The sequence below is a fragment of the Rhinolophus hipposideros genome, assembly GCF_964194185.1.
Source record: "Rhinolophus hipposideros genome assembly, chromosome: 12".
NCBI lineage: Eukaryota > Metazoa > Chordata > Mammalia > Chiroptera > Rhinolophidae > Rhinolophus > Rhinolophus hipposideros.
Genome location: NC_138058.1, coordinates 62,042,278 through 62,067,863, shown reverse-complemented (window position 1 = coordinate 62,067,863; position 25,586 = coordinate 62,042,278). Strand labels below are relative to the sequence as shown.

The window sequence follows — 25,586 nt, the reverse complement described above, 5'->3', positions numbered from 1 at the left end:
GAATAAAGGCTACATATTTACCAATTTTTACTTTGTCTCATAATTTAAGATCTTAAGATTCTCCACATCCATGAAATTTGAAAGTATCATAAGCACAGTGAAAACACCATACACATCGGCTTTGAAGTTAAGACAGATCTCAGTTCACTCAGTTGTGCCACATAACATTTGTGGATTTGTAGACAAATCACATAACCTCTCTGAGCCCCAATCTCCTTATATCTAGAAAATAAAGATAGTACCACCTACATTTGCCTTCAGTAAAAAGTAATAGCTGTTACGACAAATTGATGAATATCTATAAAATTAATATTGATGAGTATCTATAAAAGTAAATCACTGCTGTTATGACAGTCACAACTCCTTCTATGTGTCAATTTGGGTAAACAGAAGTATATGAGCTGACTTTTTTCAATAAAATTATTATGAAAGATTAATATTTTAAGAAAAACTAATTTTTATGGGATGATTTTTCAGCCCACATCATTTCATAAAAAAGAAAGTTCATTGTATTTACTGGCTCCTATCTGCATTATGTTATTATTCTCCATTTTATAATTTCTACATAATCTGAGACTCCTTCAGTTAGTATGCAACAAGAGAACAATTGATAAAAATTACTCACTGGCCATATTTATTAAGAATATGCTCCACAGAAGAGGCCTATACAGATCCTATTCTCAATCAGCTTAGAGTCTAAAACAGGGATAGGATATGTAAAAAAGTCCCTACTTCAGAAAGAAAAAGACAAATAGTAAGTGTCTCAGAATGTTACAGACTTCTATGATTCTGAGATGAAGGGATTATTTATAACTGGAAGGAAATCAGAAAACTTTTATGAACATGGCATTTAATACTCCTTGAAGGATACATGAGATTTTAAAAGATGTATGTGGTTTTAAAAACAGTGCATTTTAAAAACTTTTGTTGTATATAACTTAACAAAATTTAATGTAATTTAAATAAAATTGATTTAAAAAGCAAAAAAATGTACACACTCCCAGTACAGGCAGTACCAAGAGTAAGACTAGGCCATAAATTGAGAATTTGGGACCTGTTTCCTCGAGAAAGGTTCTTCCTAGTCTCCCCTCTCTCCTCATTCTATTATATATACTGCCTATGTGATCTCTTCACTCCTATACAGTCATGACTCCAACCATGTCTCATGCCCAAATTTATAATCACTAGAATCACATATACAACTACTAGTGTACGATGTCTGCATTTTATCTGGGTGTACCAAAGGTAACTCACACTAACACGTCCAAAATTAAACTTAGCACACTGCCCATGCCCATGAGTCTATTCCATCATTAGTTTACTTCTCAGATTCCTTAATACCCAGACCAAAAACTCAGGAGTCATTCTAGCTTACTGTCAGACATATCTAATTGGTTGATCATTCAGCCTTCTATGTTCAATCTCTGCCATCATTGCAACTGAATCTTAACTGGTCTTCCAACCTCCATCTCACCACTCCCTTGACCACTACCCCAAAATTGATACTGCCTCTCATGCTGTCTACTCTTAAATGCAAATAAAATCCTATCACTTTGTCTCAAAACCATCTAATGGCTCCTTATCATCCAGAGAACTCTGAAGTCCTTACTCAGAATCAAAAGAAGACAGAAAACTTACTATGACATTTATCTGCAGGACTCTCCACTAAGCGGGCTTTAGGCATCTTACAGGCCAGAGCTATATGTGTATATCTCCAGGACTGAACACAATTTATACATACAGAATATTTCATAAACGGATAAATGGAGTCAGTGAGTAGGAAAATGGATGACTTTCCAACCACTCCCCCAAGCACTATATTCCCCAGCCATATTCTCTCTTTTTACACCTTTGCATACTACTTTGTACACTACTTCTCAGCCTAGAATAAATGCTCTTCCTAATCTTATTCATCTCCGGGTCGTGTCTTCATCTCTGTGCTCCATTCACACTGTGTACATATTTCTAATACAGACCTCATGAAACTGCAATCATCTGCTGCCACCTCAAGACAAAATTCATAATTACCACTTCTATATTTAATCTTTCCATTATAATTACCAATAATGAGACATCTGTCATTCCTATAAAGCAGTGAGAGTTTTTAGAAAGTAGGGACTGGGCTTATTTATCTTTGTATATACAACTACTAGGGGCTGAATTGTGTTCTCTACCCTCCAAATTCGTATGTTGAAACTCTAACACCCAATACCTCAAAATGTGACTGTATTTGGAATAGAGCCTTTAAAGAGGTACATAATTAAGGTAAAATAAGATCATACAAATAGGTCCTAATCCAATCTGACTTGTGTCCTTATAAGAAGAGGAAATTGGGATACACAAGGGGTGCATGCACATAGACAAAGCCCATGAGGACTTAGCAAAAAGGCAGCCACCTGCAAGCCTCGAAGAGAGACCTCAGGAGAAACCAAAACTGCAGGCACCTTGATTCTGGACTTTTCGCTTCCAGAACTATGAGAAAATAAATTTCTGCTGTTTATGCCAACTGTGGTATTTTGTTAAGGAAGCCCTAGCAAACTAATACCATAACATATAGCATAATGTCTGCTACACAATAATTATTCACAATTTATTAGTGATCTGAATATCTCTATCTCAAGAGGCAAGGACTGTCATAGTCATCTTTGTACTCTAAGCACCCTGCTCAGTAACTAGTCATGACACTCACAAATACTAAAAAAAAAAAAAAAAAAAAAAAAAACGAGTCTGGCTGAAGCATAGCCCACAAAGGGCTCCAAAAGCCAGGGTAAATCTGTGAGCTTTACTCCTAAGTAATTGGTATAAAATAGAAGATTTTGAGAATACTGCAATAGGGCTAAAATTTCAGCAAAATTAGCTAACTAATGGTATGTATACGAATGCGCTTGAGGGTCAGAGGAGAGATGCACTACAAGACAAAGAATGGGGAACAGTTTAACATAATATAGCACGTATCCATAAGGTAATAATTAGGGTCAAATATCTGATACTGGTCTCATTTAGAATCTACAAATGAAATTTCTTCTGACTAAAATATTTAATTCCTGTCCATATCATCCTCGAGGGAGAGAATCTGGGTACTTAGAACACTTAGGCAACATGTATAGCTTTCAAAATGTTGGCTTTTGCCTTCTATGTATAAGCTAGTTTTTTTCCCAAATGGCCATGTATGGTATTCTGCAAAACAGAACACCGTAAGCTTTCAAATACTCATGGGAGCTTGTAAAAGTAATACAACATTCATGTAATTTCCACCTGCTACACAACAGACCCTGAGGTTGTTTTTCTAATACATAACAAGTGGTTCTGTTGCTATGAAAAAGCCTCTTAACAAAAGATATGAAATAATCTGAACAGAACAAAAATCATGCTTTTGAATTATATCACACTTTTTGCATCTAAACCAGTGATGGTGGAAAGGTACAAGTATAATCATGTCAACTCTGTGAAATAGAGCCATATTCTTTAATTATACAATTGCATTCTGTAGTAAAAGGTTATCATGAACCAGAAACCACTGTTTCTTTCTTAAAAGCAATATTATTTCAATGTGGTTATAATTAAGTTACATAGGGGGGAAAATCTGGATTGATCTTCTCAACTGGCTTTCTCTAAACACTTAAATTTATTTTTCACTATTAGTCCTGAGACTTGTGCCAAAATAGGATGGAAATTTAAAAGTGATTCAGGAACTAAAACAAGCACAAAGTATAAAGGATCATTCTAAAGCAATTATGCAGGTCCCCACTAAAACCAATTTATAAAAATTAAAGTACAATTTAAATAACAATGATGAAAATAAAAATATGAACAACTAATCTCTACAGAACACTACCACATTCCACGCACTATGCTAAGAGCGTAACATATTTAAGTTGCATCATATGAAAATAGCGATTTCATAAAATTTAATCTATTTTCTCATTTAATCCTTATAATCACCCTAAATGAGAACACTATAATTATCCCTATTTTACAGATAAAGAAACTGAAATTTAGAAGATTTATCTTCGTCAACTTAAACAAAACTAGGAACTAGTAGAACTGGGACTCAAGCCTAGATGTAAACCCAAAGCCCAAGTTCATTACCTACTACGTAGTTTCAGCAACCAATCTCCGTGTCTTGGAAAACTGACAGGATGAGGATATAGGCTCTCATACATTGATCAAAGCCACTCTAAAGACAAATGCAGGCTGTTCCCTCACCAAGGATCCCAGCAAGGGAATCAAGTGAGGCTGACATCCAGCCCATTCTTCACTACCCAAACTGTGGCCCTGCTGCAGGGCGCCTTCTACACTGAAGAAAGAGACTCTCTCATTCACACAAAACTATTATACTGGTTAACAGATGCCATGATACTACTGGTAGAAAGGGGAAAAAATGTGAGAAAATTTTAAGAGTACAGATTAAAAGACTTATAAGAGACATATATTCTTTGATCCAGAAATTTCACTTTAAGAAATTTATTCTAAGGAAATAACTAAGAATGTACATAAAATTTATATTATAAAGATATCCAACAGCATTATAATAGAGGAAAAAACTTTAAAAATCAAGTATATCCAACTATAGGATATTAGCTATATGATTAAAATAATGTGGTATGGGGATGTGAAACAGAACATAAGGAATATAGTCAATAATATTGTAATAATTATGCATGGTGTTAGGTGGGCACTAGACTTATCGGGGGATCACTTCATAAATTATATAAATGTTGAACCATTATACTTTATATCTGAAACTAACATAAAACAATACTGAATGTCAACTGTAATTGAAAAATAAAAAATAACAAATAAAAATGTGGTAGAAATATATTAATTCATAAACTTTTCACCAAACATTATATGAATGCCAAAGTTTACAAAAATTGTATTTTCATTTTAGTAAAAACATTATGCACTGATGTCTTCCACATACAATATGTGGGGGGGAAGGGAGAGAGGAAGAACACTAGGTAATAAGATTATAGGTTACTTTAATTTTTTTTTATTTTTATCTTCATAAATTTTTCTATGTAACATATACAATAAAAAGTCAGAAGGCACTGAAAGAGTTGGGACTAGACTTGTGTACAGGGTGGGATTTGGAGTAAAATAATAAAACTACATAAAAATACCCACAATCTGTAGAGTAGATAATGTGTACATAAAGAGGTCTTTTGATATGTAAAAGTATCCTAATTAGTTCCCACAAATTTAAAATTTCCAGTGTTTACCAGACTGGTGATGTTGACTAAACAGTACATTTTAAATTCTCAATTACTCAGTTTTCCATCTTACCTGAACAAAATAGGAACCTTAGTAAAAAACTGAAGGGTAAATGAAGAAACTAAACCCTGAATATAATACCTAGAATAATAAAATCCTCTACTTTAAGTATGTTATTTAATATATTAATTTAATGATTTAAGTATATTAATTCCCCTTCAACAAGTTTCTAAATACAATAGTATGTCATTAAATGTATCTATCTGAAAAATGGGCATGTTTTAGTATTTAAACTTCAAACTGTCTTCTCAGTGATTACCAATGTGAACCCTGCCCAGTGAGTCCTTACCTCCTGGGTCCTTATCTGGATTGTACTCTAAAGCATTGCTACAGATGAGGTCAATATCTTTCAGGAAGTCCTTAGCAGTCAGGTAATTATGTTTATCAATTTTAGTTATTACTGTTGATAAATCCATTGGTTCTTTGATTACTTCAAGATAATCAGAAACCTAAAACAAATAGGATATTTTAATGAAAATTACTTCTGGTATTTCATATGATCTACTCATAAAAACATAAAATAAAACCATACTTATTTAAAAATTAAATCTACGTATCTAAATAAGAAATAATTAGACAAGGATAAATTACAGAGCGATTTATGCTACTAAAGTTACTATGTCATACTTTCCATGAAAAGCTTCAGTTTCGAGTCATATCTAAATCAACTCTGAAATTTTCTCATCTTGAAATATGAAACCAATGTGTCAGCTTTTTTTTTTTTTTTTTAATCCTTTGGATATACCTGAGAAGAGAATGTATGGGTAAAAACACTAATAAATATCAACAAATGTTACCTCAAAAAAAATTTTTAAAAAGGAAAATAAAAAGAAATATGAAATTTTTCATATTGTTAAAGGTAAATCTCTTTAAGATCTTTAAAAGGAAAACTTTTTTCTTTCTCTTCAGTTTAGGGTGAATCGTTTCATGGAAAGTGTTTTCTCTCCTTTGGAGTCATTACAAACATTTTGGGTAAATTATATAACAAAAATAGCTATTGCTTTTGTGACTAGTAAAAGATTTATTGGTCTTGTCCTTAAATATAAATACATCACAAGCAAAAAATACATTTTGCTTTATGTGTGGATTTTCTGGGAGATAACCCCAAATAGGAGATATTAAGTCATGATTTGCCCAATACACTGTATGCTTTATATCACTTGACCAATAACAAAGCTCTACCAACCTATATATCTGTTGCCTCCCCCAATGCAAATCTCAAATCAAGTCATTAGGTCTGATATAAAAGCAGTCTTAGAAATGTCTAATTAGTCCAGAATCGCATTCTGGGGCTAGCCTGATTTCTGCTCTAAGAAACTAAAGGCTAGTTTTCTCCATTGCAGATGGCATTGATGCTTCAATTTTTAAATATATATATATATCTATACATATATATGTATACTCATATGTACACATATTTTATGTATGTTTTTAAATTTTTAGCTAGGTGTGTGCATGTTTTAATTTATTTTTCAACCTCTAAGAGCTGAAAAGCCAGTCAGTCTCCTTATAGGTGAGATAGTGAAGCTACGCTGAACAAGCAATAGTTGTGAAAATGTGGGAAATGTTTTACAAATTATAAAGCACTATAAGAATTCATATTACTAAAGACTGTAAAATTTTATCAATTGTCTTAATTTTAAATTCAACATTCATTTTCTAAACTTTTGTTTTCTCTGCAATCTGCTTTGGAATTTGATAAAGTTTTTAGACATTTCAAAGTCATTATTTAAATATAAATTTTTGTGTTTTAGGTTATCTAAATCTTATGTTGTTTTCCCCTTTCTATCCTTCCCAGAGATCCTTTTGTCTTCAGCTTTAGGAGCGAAGAACCAGTAGCAGAATGAACGTGAGAAGAACAAAAGAAACAGGAACACATAGCCCTTCAATGGCATTGTGGCAGTTATGTGTGTTGTAGATTGGGGGGAAGGGGGTTATCACTTTGTGAGGGGTGTAAACATCTAACTATTATGTTGTTTTGCACACCTGAAACTAATAAAAACAAATTTTTAAAAACGAAAAATATAGCCCTTAAATAAAAGTGTTATTTGCCCAACATTTCCTGTCCCCTTCCACTGCTGTACCATCATTTATAAAACTTTTACCCTATCACAGATCGTATCTAAAATCTGATGACCTCTTCTGGTTAGAAAGAAAAATAATTTTCCTGGGCAAAGGCAAAATTGTTTATACCCAGCACGGGAGGCTTACTTGGGGGCAAGCCCTTATCAATTAAGTGTCAGAATCCCAAACCCAATTTGAAATAAAAATAAACATTTAAAACAATCTTTAAAATAGGCTGATAGTTTTAAGATTATCTGAAAACACTCGGAGGAAAAAATATTGCTCCACAATAAACAACAGTATGTATTAATTGCAAAAGCAAATTAGGCAAGTCCTGCCTGGAATTCCAGTGGAAAAAGGTATAAGGCAGCTGTGATGTAATGTAAAGAATGCAAACTTTGAATTTTAAAAAACTTTTGAGCCTTGGTTATGTCACTTGCCAAAGAGTCCCTTTCCTTAAGGGCAACATAAGAATAATGATAATGACCTTGCGAGATTGTTGAAAGGGTCAAATGGATAAAACTATGTACTGTGGATAATTATACAAATGAAACTATAGATAGTCCCTTTATTCCAAAAACAGGGGTAAACATATTTTCAGGCTAGCCAGGGGAAAAAACAATGCTAGCTCATTTTCCCAGTCATAGATGAGGTAATGGTTCCAAAGGAATCTGCTCAGGTCAAAAAGTACAGGTTTCACAACGAAGACGCAACATTAAACTTTGAATCATTTCATAATTCAAATTTTTTAAAAAATGAAGAAAAAATTAAAACTAAAAACACCAAAACTGTTCAAACATGGAGTCTGAACTATAAGAACAAGGCCAGTAAAGACGGTATTGTGTTCATCCACACACTATATTATCCCAGGATAAAAAATTTAAAAAAAATTCATCTATAGTATTATAGTAGATTCCAAATGGAAAATTTCTTCTCTCATCATCACAAGCCATGCTCCCACAAGGACACAAAACAATAAACATAGAAATTGAGAAATTTTCCACTAGGAGCAGAGAAAAATCTTTGGAGAGAAAAATAATTTTAGCTGCACAGGATATGCTTAACTTCAATGAGCACATTACTCACAGGCATTTCCAAAATATGAGAGACAAATTTCAGGTTTCTTAGCCACCTCTTTCGATAAGGTATACATAATTTGGGAAATGCCAGTATTAACTGGTATTGTTTGGTTAATACCAACATACTTTTTGAGAATAGAATTTATCCTGGAATAAAAATAGGCTCGTATGGACATTTCACGCGTTACTTTTACTTTACTCCTCTTCTTAAAGTGAAGAGTAAGAGATCACAAAGATCAATACCAATTAAGAGGACATATATACAAATTGGTCACTGAGTTCATCCAAAAGTCACCAGGTGTTTGCTGATGACGTTGGTTATTATCACATGGATTAAAATTTTACAGGCTAGGGGTAATATTCATCCATGCCTTTGCTTTTTTTTTCCTTCCAAAAAAAGATGTCAATATTTTTTCTGTTAGCCAGTTCAACTTCACTGTTTGCACACTACTGAGACAAGACCTCGTCAATATCCACCGGTTTGCTGAAGATGCTAAAGCGCTTATCTGTGGCCAGCCTCTTGGTCACATCCCTGAGAAACAACCGCAGCTCTCGTAAGGTATTTTCCTCCTGGTCCTCCATCCGGCTTTTTTCTGATTCTGATAACTGACGAGGTGGAGAAGGCAGTGCGAGAGGAAGCACTTCCATAGCACAAAGACCTAAAGAAAATAGAAGAAAATGCTAATTCCAACATAGCAGGGCCAGGACCTCAGTGACTTCTCTTTCAGCATGTTCTTTTAGGAAAAGGAAAATTCCAAATGTATGTGAACCATGCAAATCCAGCAAGTAAAAATTTGAATGGAAACCAAAAGTATGTTAGGGAATAACTCTACTTTATAAAGTAACTCACAACAGAGCTCGTTGAAAGGACAAATGATAAGATTTTAACTAATTTGATTTTAAAATGTTAATACATACAACTTATGAAAAATATTTCAAATCAACATAAATATCTTCAGGTCAAGTACTATATACGAACATAAGTCACCTTGTTTAAAAACTGCTTCTCAAAATGGGGTTGCCTTATATGCATGAAAGTGAAATGGGCAATTAACAATTCTTTGATCTTTCCTGTTCCCCAAAGAATTCTGATTTTAGACAAGTCTCCTACTCTCATACTCTTTAGTACAACACAGTGGGAGATAGTAAGTGGTACCTGATGGGAGCAAAAAAAAAAAAAGTAGAAAATAAAAAAAATCCCAGACACAGAGAAGATGGAAAACCAAATCTGAAGTGTTATATGTAAAATCTATAGTATTTACTATCTATCCAAAAAACAAAACAAAATTCAAAAGGTTTAACTTTTTAAACCATAGTTCTCTAATTCTTTAAAAGGTTTATCTTGTATCACACTGAAGCTCGCGATTAAATTGCTAAGGATTCTCGCTGCTTTCAAATAGACCCTAAGATGGAAAATGAAAGTCAACAGAAGCAACTCAAACAGAAAAAGAATTATGTTAATCTTTAACAGAAAATTCAGTTCTATAGGACTAAAACATATCTAGGAGCATGCAACATACCTTATTAAAATGAATCATTTTCATAATGAAATATTTTAAATACTGTTATTGAGATTAAAATGAGGCAGTAACACCAATAATCAGAAGGTATAAATTCTATATTGAACTTCCCAAGGTTTCTGGGGGAGAAAAAACCAAGAACTATAGCCATATGATAGGTGTTCATTCTTACAACACTGGAGAAAATGTGGAAAGGAGACACTAAAGGGCCATAAAATTATTAATGTGTTAGATAATATAACGAAGAAAAACAAAGAGCTAGAACAAATATGGAAAAACAAAGACTTGGCAGGGATGGGAAATGTATTTAATACCCTATAAGAACAGCCACAGAAACATAAAAGAACAAGGGGAAAGAAGCTTCAAATTTTTTAGCAAACAGGATTGCAATTTTCTAGAAGACGTTGAAAGATTAAGCAAGGGAATCTCATCTTTGAGATTTTTTTCTTTGAGATTTGGAAAAGAAACTCTCTTTTGAATGACTTAGAATGCAGTCCTTACTTAATTTGGGACTGAAATCTGACAAATTTTGAGGCCCCTCTTAATGCTATGAGCCCAAATCCAAGAAAACTCTAACACTTAAAGCCATGACAGATTTCCAAGTGCCTAGCATAAGCTATCTAACATAATAGGTGCTCAATAAATATTTGAAAAATTAATAAGTAAAAAAAAAACAGAAAAGGAAAAGGTTCTAATCACCTCTTGGCTTATCAAACCTATGCTGGCCCACAAAGTAATCAGCACAACACCTGGTGTTCACAGCCTGCTAGTTCACGTCCTCGGTACTTACAGTGACTAAAACAGAGCAGAACCAAAAACTTTTTTCGACTTTTTGAGTCTCAAAATGTGAAATCTACCAAGAGCATCTGGATTGAAGTGATTAAGGAGAAGACTTCATTAAGAGTCACCTATTAGTAAAGCTTAACAATGAAGCTGTACTTCCCAATGTCCTCAAGTCAAGTGAACACAATGGACACTTCTATATGTGTCCATCTAAAGATAAACAGAACCTGAAAAACTGACTTTACTTCCACAAAGAAACAGTTAAAAAAAAAAAAAAAACTGACTCCAAGAAAGGGCATTTCTTAATTGCACCCCTACCCCCATTTTCCTAAAGGCTTTAGGAACTTTACCAGTGTGTTTCCTTCTCGGTGGAGCCATTGATGCCTGATTGAGAATCAATTCTTGGAAAAATTTCCTTCTGTCTTCTTCAATAGGCCTTTGAATGTATAAGACCTCTTCATACTGTATTCTAAAGATACATTTAACCTACACACACACATACACACACACAAAGAAATTAAATATATAATTAAACGCTTATTTACTATACCAAATCACAATTTCTTCAATTTCCAATACCATTTTTAATCTTCACGCATCATTCATGTAGGGTTGGGGTTAACCCAGTCCTAAGCTATGCTGTTGAGAGGTTCAACATCAGGGACTAAACAAGAATGGAGGAATGATGAAGCTGCCCAACTCATTAATAAATTATACTGTATCTGGGAGAGTCAGCAGATAATAGCAAAAAAGATAGTAGTAGTCAGATGGCAACAATCTCAAAGAGCTTTTGCATAGGAGCTGAACAGCAATTACCTAGGATCTACAACAGAGAGCTGGAAAGATGCCGACAACACTGCCTTCTCTGACGCTGGTTATGTGTACTTTCCCTCCTCTGACTTCCCTTTCTGGGCTCTTTCCATACCAAGTCTATTCCACAGAATCCTGGTTTTACTGCAGATAAACTATATACCTTCGGTCTCTTTACAGAATGCTCCACAATGACACCACCCTCTATACAAAATTAAGCCAGTCATTCTTGTATCCCTCAGTTCCTTTCAACTGGTGATTACCTACACCTTTCCTTTGTTCACCTGCTCTATAAAGACTTTGACCCCAGATGTCCCCCTTGAAAGGTATGCTGCTTAAATCCTCTTTACATCATCCACATTTGTCTACACACTTTATTTATTTTATATGTTTTTCTAGAAGGTTTGCTTTCCACTTGGTAGACACCAAACTCCCTGAAGAACACAGACCATTTCTTATTCATCTGTTTTCCTATACCTACCACAGTGCCTGGCACATAAGTCACGCATACTAAGCATGTACCGAATGAGTACGGCTTGTGGTTTTGTTCCCTAACCCACATCAAATTGGAAACTGCAATTGAAAAAAGTTAAGAGTAGTAGGAAAGAAGTATCAACGATGACAGTGTGGAAATACTGGATTAAAACTCAAGACGTCAGATTTTAGCCCAAATGTAGCCATATATTTGTGGTAAACTTTGAATGATCCATTCAATTTGTTATGTCTAACCACTTACTGAATTGAAGACTAAGAATTTCATAAATATTATTTCAATCAATCTTCATAACAATGAGGTACGCAGGCATCCCTCATTTTACAGATGAGGAATCTTGGGCTTAGAAAGGTTTAAGTAAGCAGCTTAAGGTCACAAAGTGAATAAACAGAGAAGACTAGATTATATAATCTCTCAAGGCCTTTCCCAACTCTAAAATTCTAAGACAGAGAAGAAATAATCTATGAAAGTAAACAATGGAGTTCAAAATTTGGATGGAAAATTATTTACCCCAATCCAAAGCCAAATCCTTTAAGAGTTTATAAAATTTCATCCTGTGTCCTCCCAAGATTTTTCTGTAGACTACCTTCAGGTACAATTGCCTCCAACCCTTTGGTCTATGCTTTGCTGGCCCTCTTCAAAAGTTCTGGCATGCAAATTTACCACTAAGTACCCACTATATGCCAAATGTAATGGCAGACACTGCAGTTATAAACTTGAAGAAAATATGCTTACTTCCTGCCATCAAGGATCTTCAGAGTCTCATAAGAAAGCACTATGATACCACAGAGTACAGAAACATAGAGGAGACCCTGCAACACTGACGAGGCACTTGACAAGAGATAGCAGAAATAGCTAATATTAAACTGGGTCTTGAAAAAAGAAACAGAACACAGTACCATCCAGAAGTACCATCCAGAAGGATTTTGTTCAAAGGTAGCAAAACATTTAATTTGTTTTAAATATTCTTCCTTCGGAACATTTTTCAATATTGTGTTACACTTTGTGACTAGAAGCAGTCCAAGAGCAAGTCTACAATAATCCCCTGATATTCCTACCAAGTTATTATAAAAAAGCTTGAAATCCACCATTTTATAAGCAGGCTGAATTATTTTTCTTTCAATTTACTAAGTTATATTCCCAGCCTCAAACTTCATGCTTTAAGAGACATGCCTTGTATATATAATTTCCTGAAAAAAATCACGCTCTCTTTCACATTGGTTCACACTGGTCTTTACATATGCTATTCACTCTTTCCTAAACCGGTTTTTAACTCTCCACTCAAGCCAATGCTTTCTGGGTAATGCTTTCTCTGACTCTCCCAGATATACTTAGGCAAACCTTCTAATATCTGTCATTAAACCTTTTCTAGGCTCAGTGATTTTCAGTAAATTAATTCAGTTGTGTGAGCATCACAGGTTTGTTTTAGAACATATCCATCACCTCCAAAAAGTTCCCTCAAAAAAGATTTAGAAAATACAGGTAAGGAAATGAAAATTGCTATAATCTTAATATCCAGAGATAATTACTATTAGCATTTCTGTTAATAATTTTATATATACACATGCACATATACACACAGTCTTATTATATATATATATAACTAATATATAGTTATTTCTATATAAACTGGAATAACACCATACATATTTATTACCTGTATTTTTTAACAATATAATACAAACATCTTTTTATAGTAAGTATTTTCCATATCAATATTTTTAATGGTCTCATTGTGTTTCATGGAAGGAATCTACTATAGTTTAACCAATCCCCTACTACAGGACATTTATACAAGTTTCCAATCTATGAAGAAAGGCTATGACAAAAACTACTGCATTTCTTGTGTTGTCTGTGCTTTATCTTTTTGTTTGCCCATGAAAAACTCTTTGGATATGAGTAATTACCTATAAATGGTATTGCCAAGTTAAAATGTACGTACACACAGTATTTAAATCTATTATTATGGACTGCTGTGGACAGAGTTTATTTAACTGTTTTCTATATGTGCCTATTTAATAGGCTAAAATCTGTATCTTCCTATTATTTTAACTTACCTATTGTATTTTCTTAAATACACCATAGTAACTAGCCATTTCTTTCTTTTAAAATCAGTTAGGTTTTTTACTACCCACTGTCTACTTCATTTCCTTCAGAGGTCAGGCACTTGCTAACCTATGGTTATTTGGTCTACAACGCTATGCTTTTCATCACCAAATATTTCTCAGTATGTGCTAAGTATTATTCACTATTATCTCAGTTTGTGACCCAAACAAAGCAAGCATTCTAATGGCTGAAATTAAAATGAAAAGCTTGGGAGCAGAGGAGGATTTCCTATGAACAATTAATATAAAACATGTTATATGTCATCAGTAGTCTGAAAGAATTCTCATAATCTTCACCCCACAAATGTGAATACAAATGATAGCTACTTGGTTAATAAAGGCAAAGTATACAGAAGACAAAGGGTGGGGGGAGTTAAAATTTCAGGACTCAATGCTACCGTGTTTCCTCGAAAATAAGACCTAGCCGGACCATCAGCTCTAATGCATCTTTTGGAGCAAAAATTAATAAGACCCGGTATTATATTATGTTATACTATATCCAGTCTTATAGTAAAATAAGACCCAGTATTGTACTTTATATACCATATCATATCATATCATACCATACCCAGTCTTATAGTAAAATAAGACCAGGTCTTATATTAGTTTTTGCTCCAAAAGACACATTAGAGCTGATGGTCCGGCTAGGTCTTATTTTCAGAGAAACACGGTAAAAAACTTCCAATATTTTAGCTACTAATCAAAGGTATTGATAAGCGAATGAAAAACTATGACAATACAACATTGAAAATGTGTACAATTATTTTAAAAAATGTGTACAATGTAATGTGAGCTTTAAAAAACTAAACCAACAATAAAATCACATATGTGAATAAACAGAAATAAGCAAAATTAAAATTGCTGTGTCAAGAAGATGGGTTCATAAGACTTTTATTTACAAATTTTTCAAACAATATAAGGGAAACTTCAAGTAATTATATATTCCTAACTAGAACCCTTAATTATTCCAAATTTTCTTTATCTTTATAAAATGATAAAATTAATTGACAGTGAGGATCTAATTTTAAAAAGTGGTTCCTAGGTTATGTCTAGGTTCAGTCCATTCTTCTAAACCAATTTCAAGTACATTCCTACTTTACAATACTAATATTTTATAGCTCTGTGGTTTCCAAAATAAATTGTCTCATATATTTGAAGCCTGTTATCCACATTTCATAGATAATGAAACTGAGGCTTTTCAGGTTCAAACACCAGGGGTGCCAAAAAACATATACACATGATTTCTATTCATCTTCTATTATTGGTATAGTATATTGAGTATTACGATTTTAATAGTTTTTTCCTTTCTTAAAAATGTTTATACATTTTTTTGGCACCCTCTGTATTTATCCAAGGTCAAAAGACTAGTATGTCAGTATCTTGTGTTTTTTTTTTACTCTTACTACATACAACATGCTACTAAACTACCATTACCCCCTATGATAAAAACCATTTTGATTAATGGTCTTTAAATAATATCTCATTCTGAATAACCAAAAATGTATTATTCTACATTTACTATATTTTTCTTAAAAAAGCAGTAAGTTGTACAAATCCACTTTAGCAAGATAGCTAACAAGCACTGAAACAAAACAACTCAGTAAACAAGTATCTTAATCATAAAATTCTACATAATCAATATTTATATTACAGCACTTAAAACATACAAATCTCTTATATGAACTGTGTCACCTGGGCAAAACATTTCTAAGCATTTCTAAAGGAGATAATCTCAAGCCTGGTAAACTCAGGGTATTAAAACAATTTTTTAAAAATCAATTTTATATACGTGAGTTGATCTACTAATGTTTTCTAAAACCAACTGATTTTACCTTTGATTTTAATATATTAAATATTAATTGAATTTGAATTCAAAAGCTAAATATCAGCTTGGAAAAATATACACAGTAGTAATAATAGTCAACTTAACATGATGCTACTGATGAAAGAGTTGAAAGGTCAAATCCTACCAAATAACCTAACAGATGATAAGAATGAGAAGGATAATTATAATGGGATTGACAATGACACAGCTAAGATCTTCTTAGTAGGTGCCATATATATGTCATACACACACACACACACACACACACACACACACACACGTATTGGGTTCTGGTCTAAGCATGAATTATCTCAAGCTTCACAACGTTGACGAATATATCACTATTATACCAAAAAAGAAACTGAAACATAAAACATTAACCAACTTGCTTAAGTAACACAGCTAATAAGTGGTACAAACCAAGGCATGAATCTTAACAGTACTGATTTTAAAGTAATTAAAATGTGTCAAATTTACAAGGTCAACTATTTTAAAACAATATAATAAAGATAAAATATTTAACCAGTTCTTACCTCTTCAGGCAGTTCACTGTACATGGTTTCAGAGGTAGACAACAAAAATATAGGTGAAAATGATGGTATATCTTGTAGCAAAGTCAGAAAAGTTGCTCTCACAGTTTCACTGACAGCTTCCCACCAATCACCAATGTGAGGCATGTAAACAATACTAGGTACTGTTCTTCGAGCTTCACGAAAAATCTAATTAAGGAAAGAACTGGAATTAAAAATTCAAACTGATATTATTCTAAAGACTACCCAGTAAGTCCAAATACATGAAATGTGTCAGGCCTGTTACTGTAATTACTTTCAGCCCAAATATTTAGGTTGTGCAAGACATGATGCACAAGCCTTCATAGTACAGCGTCTATCTACTCTTGCCCCACCTAAACAAAGAAGTATTATGCCGGTTTCCTATTCCTACTCAGTATGTATTAGTAGTACACATTGCTCCACTTATTTATCATGTAAAGGTAAAGCAAAACACCACTATACAATATGCTGCAAATGAAGAGGTAATCATGCATCTCTATGTCAGCTATGACAGTGGTATCAGTAAGCATAAAGAAAAGACATAGTTCACGTTTGTGCACATTGCCTAAAGTCACTAAACATGGGGTGAATAAACACTTTACACAAAATGTACCACCCTAGACTTAAAATTAATGAACTACCTGCTGAACTACTTCTTTACCTACCATCAATTCAGTCTTCAATTCAAAATTGTCACAAAATACTCTTACATCTCTAAAGAGCAATAAATATTAACAAAAAGTTCTGAGATACTCCCACTGTCAGAAAATACAAAATAAAGTTCCCTCAGGTGTTAGAGTCCTAAGCATAGCTTCAGTAGCACTCTGCCAACACTTACCAATAAGGAACAGGTGGGCTATTAGTAAGCTGCCAAGCAGGACTCCTGCCCTTTTCATGTACGTCAACAACAGCTCAATAGCCCATCAACAAATTCTCGCAGGTTAATGACATCTCTTCAAGGTTTTTAATAATTATAGGAATAAGTGTAAAACTCTATCTTCTGTCAATTTGAGAATTCTAAAAATTCTCTGTTTTCCCTTATTTTAAACATGTTTCAATTAACTTGTGTAATGTGCAAGATACAGAAATAAGAAGCTAATATTTTAAATGATTAGGATTATCAGAAACAGTCCTAAGAATGAAAAGGATTATTTTTCTTTAATTGAGTAAGCCTACCAGTTGCCTGAATTTTTTAAATACCCTGTATAAAATAAAATATACTGCCAATTTAATAATAAACCAGATGAAAGATGCTCAAATAAATGTTTCCCCCAAATTGGAAATGTAGATGTTATGATCACTCACATCAAAAGTAATATTTGCTCCTTCCCTTCCTTTAATATTTGCATATCCACCAATCCAGAACAGTTGTACGTACAACTCCTTCAGGACTCTCAAATTTTGACCTTTTCTGCAAACATGCACCCTCTTATCCTGGATCTTGAAAAATCCAAGGATTATTGTTTTCCAAAGTTCTTGTAGGAGATTCATAAGAGAAAAACAAGCATAAATATCGGCAAAAGGGAGGAACCACACAGCAGGACAAAGGCAAGTGAGGTATTTGATTCCAAAAATTAAAAAAAACTATTACATGCCACTCAAATCAGGCATGGTATGTGGAAGACAGTGACTGACACCTTTTGTCGCTTTCCAACTCCCACTCTGTGCTGGTAAAACTAGGGTGAGTCAGCAGGGAGAGAAAGGTGATTATACAAAAAAAACTAACAAGCTGTATATAGCTTATTGCGAAACCTCACAAAACTAACCATCTAATTCAGTCATGCAAGTTACCACGTGCACAGGGAGAGATGAGAAACCCATGCCTTTGTAAAAAATGAAATTGTGCCTTTCATTCTAGTACTGTTCTAAGCCAATGTGCTGAGAACATCTAGCTACTAACAAGTATCAGAGTATGGGCAAAGCAACAGAGGGTTAAGTGATAACAAAAACTTTACAGAGCCAGAAGTTAAATAATACTGTACTGCAGATGTTTTAAACTTATTTGCAAAGCTGAATTGGGTATATAAGCATCAACGACTCTGACAGAGTTGAGGGTTTTTTCAAGTTTCTTCTCCTGAGCCTTTAGAGGAAAGACATTCTTAATTTCTAGAAAAATTTAAAAGCACTACTAAAACACTTTTTCCTTTCAATTCCTTACTACATGGTATCTCAGAATATTAAAATAAACTTTCGTATTTTCTTTAAATATACAGTCAACCTGTACTAATTCTCCAGTTTTTGTAATGAAAATTCAAAAAGTACAGATATTGAGAATAGCATTTAAAACTTCAGAAAAAAAGCTTAATCCTATTGTGATTTTTCTGTAATGTAAAACCAGCTCCTCAGCAGTTTGCTGGTAACTTTTAAAGTTGTGGAATGAGATACACTATGTGAAATCAATTAACCAGATAATTCAGAGTAGAAAAATAAAGCCTGGTTTTAGTGAAGCGGCAACTGTCTTAGGAACAAGTGATGCCATTTGATAACTAGAAAAATACTCACCTACAGGGTGTCTTGGATTGGTGGATGTGCAAGGTGTAGTAGAAAACAGAAAAACTGTTATAGAGAAAAAAAGACAGTAGGCCAAATTACTGAACCAACCGTTTCAAAAATACCTCTGACATGACCAGCACTCTTGCACAAATAAAATGAACAAACACCAGTGTATGTGAACTGTTCATTTTGGTTATTTAAACAATATACTCTATTTCCTTCTGACCTCTTCTCGCCCCAGATATCATGGTCCCTTATAAAACATTTTTTTAAGTTTCTTCATTTAAAAAAAAAAATCACTACTTCCTCTGAATATTAAAGATGCGAGAGGCAAAAATCAGGCCACTGAAGTTAGAAATGTCCACTAGGATGGACTAGTAATATAAACTGTACATATGTTGACAACGGTCCTTATCCTCTCTCAAAAGCTAAACTGTCAAGTCAGTACTTTACCTGCCAAATTAAAGTGTGCAGTGCATAAAAATGTACTACTGTCTTTTTAAAATTAAGAATATATAGCCATAACAAGCCATTTTCTTCAGAACCTGAAAAGTAGAATAATTTTAGATACAAATGTGAATGAAGCAGAAAGCTCCCGTACAGCCTTCAATTTCCTAAAAGGGGCTATATAAGAAAGAGGAAGACAACTTTTTGTCATCAGTAAATTCCCAGAATTTGTCTTGGTCAAGTTACAGTATTATGAATGTGATAAATTTATAAAACACAGGTAAAAGAAAAATCTTGGGGGGGGGGGGGAAATATTCTCAATTTTCATTAAAATTTAAAAGCACTATTAAGTTTATTTAATTCCTTCCTCCAGGCTATCACAAAATATTAAAATAAATATCTATATTACTGAAAACTTGATTCTATATATATCATTTTACTCCATACATATTTTATTTACCCAAGATTTATTGAGCATCTCTGTGAAAAGAAGTCATTATCTGTGATATGAAGATTCAGCATTCAAGAAATAAAGTGCCCAATTTTTTTACAAGCATACAAAATTAGCCTGTTATGAAACACAAGTATACTAGAGTTTCTGAATGATGGATGTAATACAAATAAACATTTTATGAAAATTAAATCACTCAAATTCTTTTCTGATATTTTCAATGCCTAAAAATTTGGAAGAATTTCCATAAATGTGGTACATTCTGGACCAGGATAATTTAACTTGTTTACTACTCAAAAAAAAAAAAAAAAAAGATGTTGCTATGGTAAAACACAGAAACCCACGTGCACAAACACAAGAGTATCCAAAGTACACACAGACTGCTATGGAGAAATCCAGAAACCTTTATGCACAAACACAAGAGTGTCCAAAATAAACACATAGGTAAGTATATTAATTCCTTAATGCTACTCAGTCAAAAAGGATTTCCGCTGAGAATGTCCAGATACAATTTCTTTCTGGAGAAAGAAAAATACTAAATTTTTCACCAAAAATACCCCTTATTATTGACCATTTAAAATTATTCATTACACTGTGAAGTATCCAAACTCCAAAGCTTTTGACAGACCATACAGAAATGTATCAATTCAATCATACTTCTATATTAATAAAAAAGATAAACTATAACACACTTATCAATTGCTTTTTTCCTAAATTAACAGTAGAAATAATACAAAAGGCAAAAAAAAATACATTTGAAAATTTCAGAAAAGGGAATCATAGTCGTTACTGTTTTTTTAAGTGTTAATACAGATGAGTCTTTCACTACAGATATTACCATCTCCTGCCTGTTTGTAGGACTCAGTAATCACTTGGGAACTTAATGGCACAATCACAAATCTTCCAGCCTACACCAGGATTTTCCATTGTCTTTCCAGAGCCTTTGGAAGACTATGAGATGCTCAGTGATATGTACACACACACACACGCACACACACACAGTCACATCATGAACTGTGGCAATTGTTTCAGTAAGAAATGTGTAACTAGTGTCTGGTGATCGGCTAAAGCACTGTATCTCAAAGTGGGATCTACTGAAGATCCACACTAGTAACACCTGGGATATTTAAAGTGCAGATTCCTGAGGCTCACCCAAAATTTAATGAATTGGAATCTCTGGGTGTGGAGCCAGAGAATCAGAAATTTTAATACGCACCCCCAGAAGAGTCTTATGCTCTCTAAATCCTAAGAAACAATGAGAAAACCCTACAGCAGACACTAACTCCTCTACCATTTTTCACCCAATTAATAATATTAATACTAGCTGAGTCAGAAGACAAGGAAGTTTTATCATATCATGCCTGTGTGTGGATATGTTTTAAAGAACAAAGAATTAAACATGATTCCCACAGTATAAAGAAATATCAAGTAGGGCTCTTTCTCCTTTCCATCTTATCATACATATAAATACAGCCCTCTAAAGGTTATTTAAGACTTCTTCCCTTTCAGATTGCCTTTCATGTTATGTTAGGTAGTTAACAAGCATTTTCAATTTATATTACATATCTTAGAGGCTGGGGCAAAGAGCACAGAAGAATAATTTGCCACAGACCCAACCATTAAGTTCTACATCTATTTAGAGATAATCCTGCCTACAAGAGGACTAGCTCCCAAGAGAAGTTAAAGGAAGAGAAGAAAGGAAATATAGAACAGAAAGATACAGAAGGGTTTTTCATGTTTCAGCATCTCAGCACCTGACTCATGCACTTTCTTCCCTGGGACTTTTATACCGACTTCTACCCAGGCTTGCCAATCTCTACAAACTGAGGGAAAAATTCCTGTTTTATTATATAATAGCCTCTTTTTGAATAATTTTTTTAGGAGACAGTATTATGTTTATGCACTTAAAATCATTCTAAATATGCACTAAGATACAAATAATCAGAGATTAACCCGAACAGTTTACCTCGCCTCTGGCCAGTGTTCAGAGGAAGTATGAGCTTTGACTACCATGACTACAAAATTCTGACTCAGTTTCCCAGCAGAATGGACATCGAGGAATAAGCTCCACTTCTAAGCCAGAAGCTTACAGGTGAAAGCAGAGAAAATGAGATATTTTGATGTACTAGATGCAGTGTAATATAACCAAAACAATAAATGATGGGTTTTTGTAATTTTCCACTACCAAGTGACACATCTCTCCATCCTCTCCAGCAACATGACAAAAAAGGTAGTGAAAGGCACAATATGTGAAAGAAACCAAACAGTATACAGTTAGAATTCAAATTTAACCCAAAGATGCCAAGTAGAATTCAGGAAATAAAAATCTAGGATCCCAGTGACGTGAACATACAGTTTACTACAATGCTTTCTAAGTATTTCCTTACCTAACATTAAGTTAGTATGTGTTTGTGAATATATACACATAGTAGCCATAAGGAACAATGATAGACAGAATACCCTTTCACTTTAAAAATGTTTCTCTTTCAATGATTTTATCTTTGTTTGTTACTGTCAAATACACATGTAAAAAGAAAAAATATTCCAAACAGTATAGCAGAGAGTAAACAAAAATGACAAAGTTTATCCATTCCCCAGTCCTCCAAATTCCTTTCCCCAAAGCAATGATTTGTTAACAGTTTTGGGGGGTATTCTTGGATACAATTTCCACTTACATATACACACGAATATATATACATATATTTTAAGAGTTTTTTTAATACAAAAAAGATCATACTTAGACTGGTTTACAATTTTGCTTTTTTCACTAAGCTCTCCATAATCTTTCCCTATCAGCCTATGTAAGTCTACCTCATTCTTGTTAATGACTTCACAGTATTCCTTTGTAAATTATGGACATACCATAATTTATTTTAGCCAGTCCACCATCAAAGGACATTTAGTTTGTTTCTTTTTGTCTCATTTTGTTTGGCAATTTTACACAATGCTGTGATAAATATGCTTGCATCCTCAGCAAGTGAATACTTATAGCTGATACATCTTTAAAGAAAATTCCTTCATGTAAAATTCCTGGGTCAAAACGTTTATGTACTACAAATTTTAAAGGACAGTGCCAAACTACACTCCAAAATCATTACATTGACATTTCCACTGGGTATGAGTGTCCCACATCTCCAATGCTAGCCATCATCAATCTTTTTATTTTTACAAACCTAATAGTTGTTTTCATTTTTTTATTTTTTATTTTTTTAATTTTAATTTATTAGTTTCAGGTGTACAAGACAAGGTAATACTTAGACGTTCATCATTTATATCCCTCACACTGTGAACCCCCCTATCCCCATCCACTATCCCTCCGACCTCGCACCAAGCCATCACATTATATATATAAAATTATAGTTGGCATTCATTAATGTTTAGCTTCTGATGTACAATGCCATGATCAGGTATCCACAGTATCCCTGAGGTGGTCTCCCAAATAGGACGCATGTCCATCGGATACCCAACAAAATCTTTACAACATTATTGAATACGTTCCCCAAATTAATTTTCAAAAACCCTGAGGCCATCTTGTGGTTACCAGCTGCTTCCTAATCCCTTCACCTTTCCCCTTATCCCCCCCCCCCCCCCCCCGCCCATCTAACAACTCTCGGTTTTTTCTTTTTTGTCCCCAAAACTGTTTCTGATTAGTTCATTCACTTATTCTTTTCTTTAGATTCCGCATATAAGTGAGATCATATGGTACTTGTCTTTCTCTTTCTGACTTATTTCACTTAACATAATGTTCTCTAGATCCATCCATGTTGCTGCAAATGATAAGATTTCTTTCTTCTTTATGGCTGCGTAATACTCCATTGTATAAATGTACCACAGCTTCTTAATCCAGTCATCTACCGATGGGCATTTCGGTTGTTTCCATATCTTGTCTATTGTGTAAAGTGCTGCAATAAACATAGGAGTGCATACAGATTTTTGAATTGGAGTTCTGGATTTCTCCGGGTAGATGCCTAGGAGTGGAATTACTGGATCATAGGGTAGTTCCATTTTCAGATTCCTGAGATACCTCCATACTGTTTTCCATAGAGGCTGCACTAATCTGCAATCCCACCAACAGTGCACTAGCGTTCCCTTTTCTCCACATCCACGCCAGCATTTGTTGTTTGTTGATTTATTGATGATAGCCATTTTGACTGGGGTGAGGTGGTATCTCATTGTGGTTTTTATTTGCATTTCTCTGATGGTTAGTGAGGTTGAGCATTTCTTCATATGTCTTCTTGCCTTCTGTATGTCCTTTTTAGAAAAATGTCTCCTCAAGTCCTCTGCTAATAGTTATTTTTAAATGGTATCATGTTACTTTAATTTGCATATTTTTTCAGTTATAAGGCTAAGATTCTTTTCAAATTTTTATTGGTTGATTTTTCTAATTTATTTCTCCCTGTAAATGGCATGTTCCTATTTTGCCATATTTTGCTAATTTTATATTAGGTTGTTATTGTTTCTTCTTATTGATTTTACCATATTTTCGGATATTTACGAAACTTTTCCTTGACATGTGTGTTACAAATATACCTTTTACCAGGTTATGTCTATTAATTTTATTTAAAGAATGTATAATTTAAAAATTGTATAAAGTCAAATTTGTTCCTAACTTTCCAGATTCTGTTTATTGCTTAGAAATTATTTTATCATACCTAATATAAGAAATATATTGATCTTGTGAATTCTTCTAATACTTTTATAGTTTCATTTATAATCTAGAATTTATTGTGGGGCTACATAAAAATGTGGGAAATCCGGGTTTTTTTGTTTTTTCTTTTCCCCCTCATAAAGCCAGCCAGTTTTCCAAGACCATTTATTAAACAGTACATCTATTCTATCTACTTATATCAAATGTCATCATCATATAATCATCATCATGATACTAAATTCTCCTCTCTATTCAGGCCTAAATGTGAATTCTCTCTTGTTCTATTACTTTGTCTGTCTATCCCTGCACAGGTACAAATTCTTTATTACTCTAGTTCTATTACATCTTTAAAAATCTAGCAGGGCTCCCTCATTATGCTTTTTCCTCTAGAATTCTCCTTGCCATGCTCATATTTATTATCTAAAGGAAACACAAAGTCCTTTTTTTAATTTCTCCTCTTAAATTTTGGAGGAAGTATAATTGAGATTACACTTAATTTATACATTATATTAGAAAAGAACTCACAGCTTTCCAATTTTGAGGCTTACCAGCCATTAGCTGTGAAAGGAGCTGCAGCAGCAGTGGTAAATATGATGATAGCTAACATCTGCTGGGAGCTGTATGCCAAGCTTACTGAAGGAGCTTGTTTTAATAATCAAACCAAAAACAAACCAAAAAAAAAAATCACAACTTATATCGTATCATTATTTTCATTTCATGGATGAGAAAATTAAGGCTCAAGGAGTTTAAGCAATTTGTCCAAGGCCACAACCAATAAGCAAAGTAGCGGAGACTTTTTTAAAACCTATACAATTTGAGTTGAGTCGCACTTTTAACTGTAGTATTGTAATTAAAAATAACGTGTGTCTTTCATTTATTCAAACTGTCCTCAACTGAATTTTTAGATTTCTTCTGTTAGGCCCTGCAAATTAACTGTTAATCCATAGGTGAACTTTAGTTGCTATTTCTTCCATTACACTTCTAATATAATATCAAACACACTTTACAGATACAGATATATATAATTTTTTAATTGCTATCAC

The 25,586-nt window shown here is 33.5% G+C and overlaps 1 protein-coding gene across 1 annotated transcript in view; it reads right to left on the bottom strand.

The window, feature by feature from the left end:
* The window catches only part of ATAD2B (ATPase family AAA domain containing 2B), a 112,841-nt gene that overhangs the window by 19,758 nt on the left and 67,497 nt on the right, over window positions 1-25,586 (bottom strand). The window contains exons 18-22 of the mRNA XM_081068856.1: window positions 17,146-17,218; window positions 16,487-16,672; window positions 11,071-11,206; window positions 8,880-9,076; window positions 5,564-5,723 (exon numbers count right to left, since the gene is read on the bottom strand). Of these exons, the coding sequence (XP_080924982.1) occupies window positions 5,564-5,723; window positions 8,880-9,076; window positions 11,071-11,206; window positions 16,487-16,672; window positions 17,146-17,218 (752 nt within the window). The remainder of the gene's footprint in view (window positions 1-5,563; window positions 5,724-8,879; window positions 9,077-11,070; window positions 11,207-16,486; window positions 16,673-17,145; window positions 17,219-25,586) is intronic.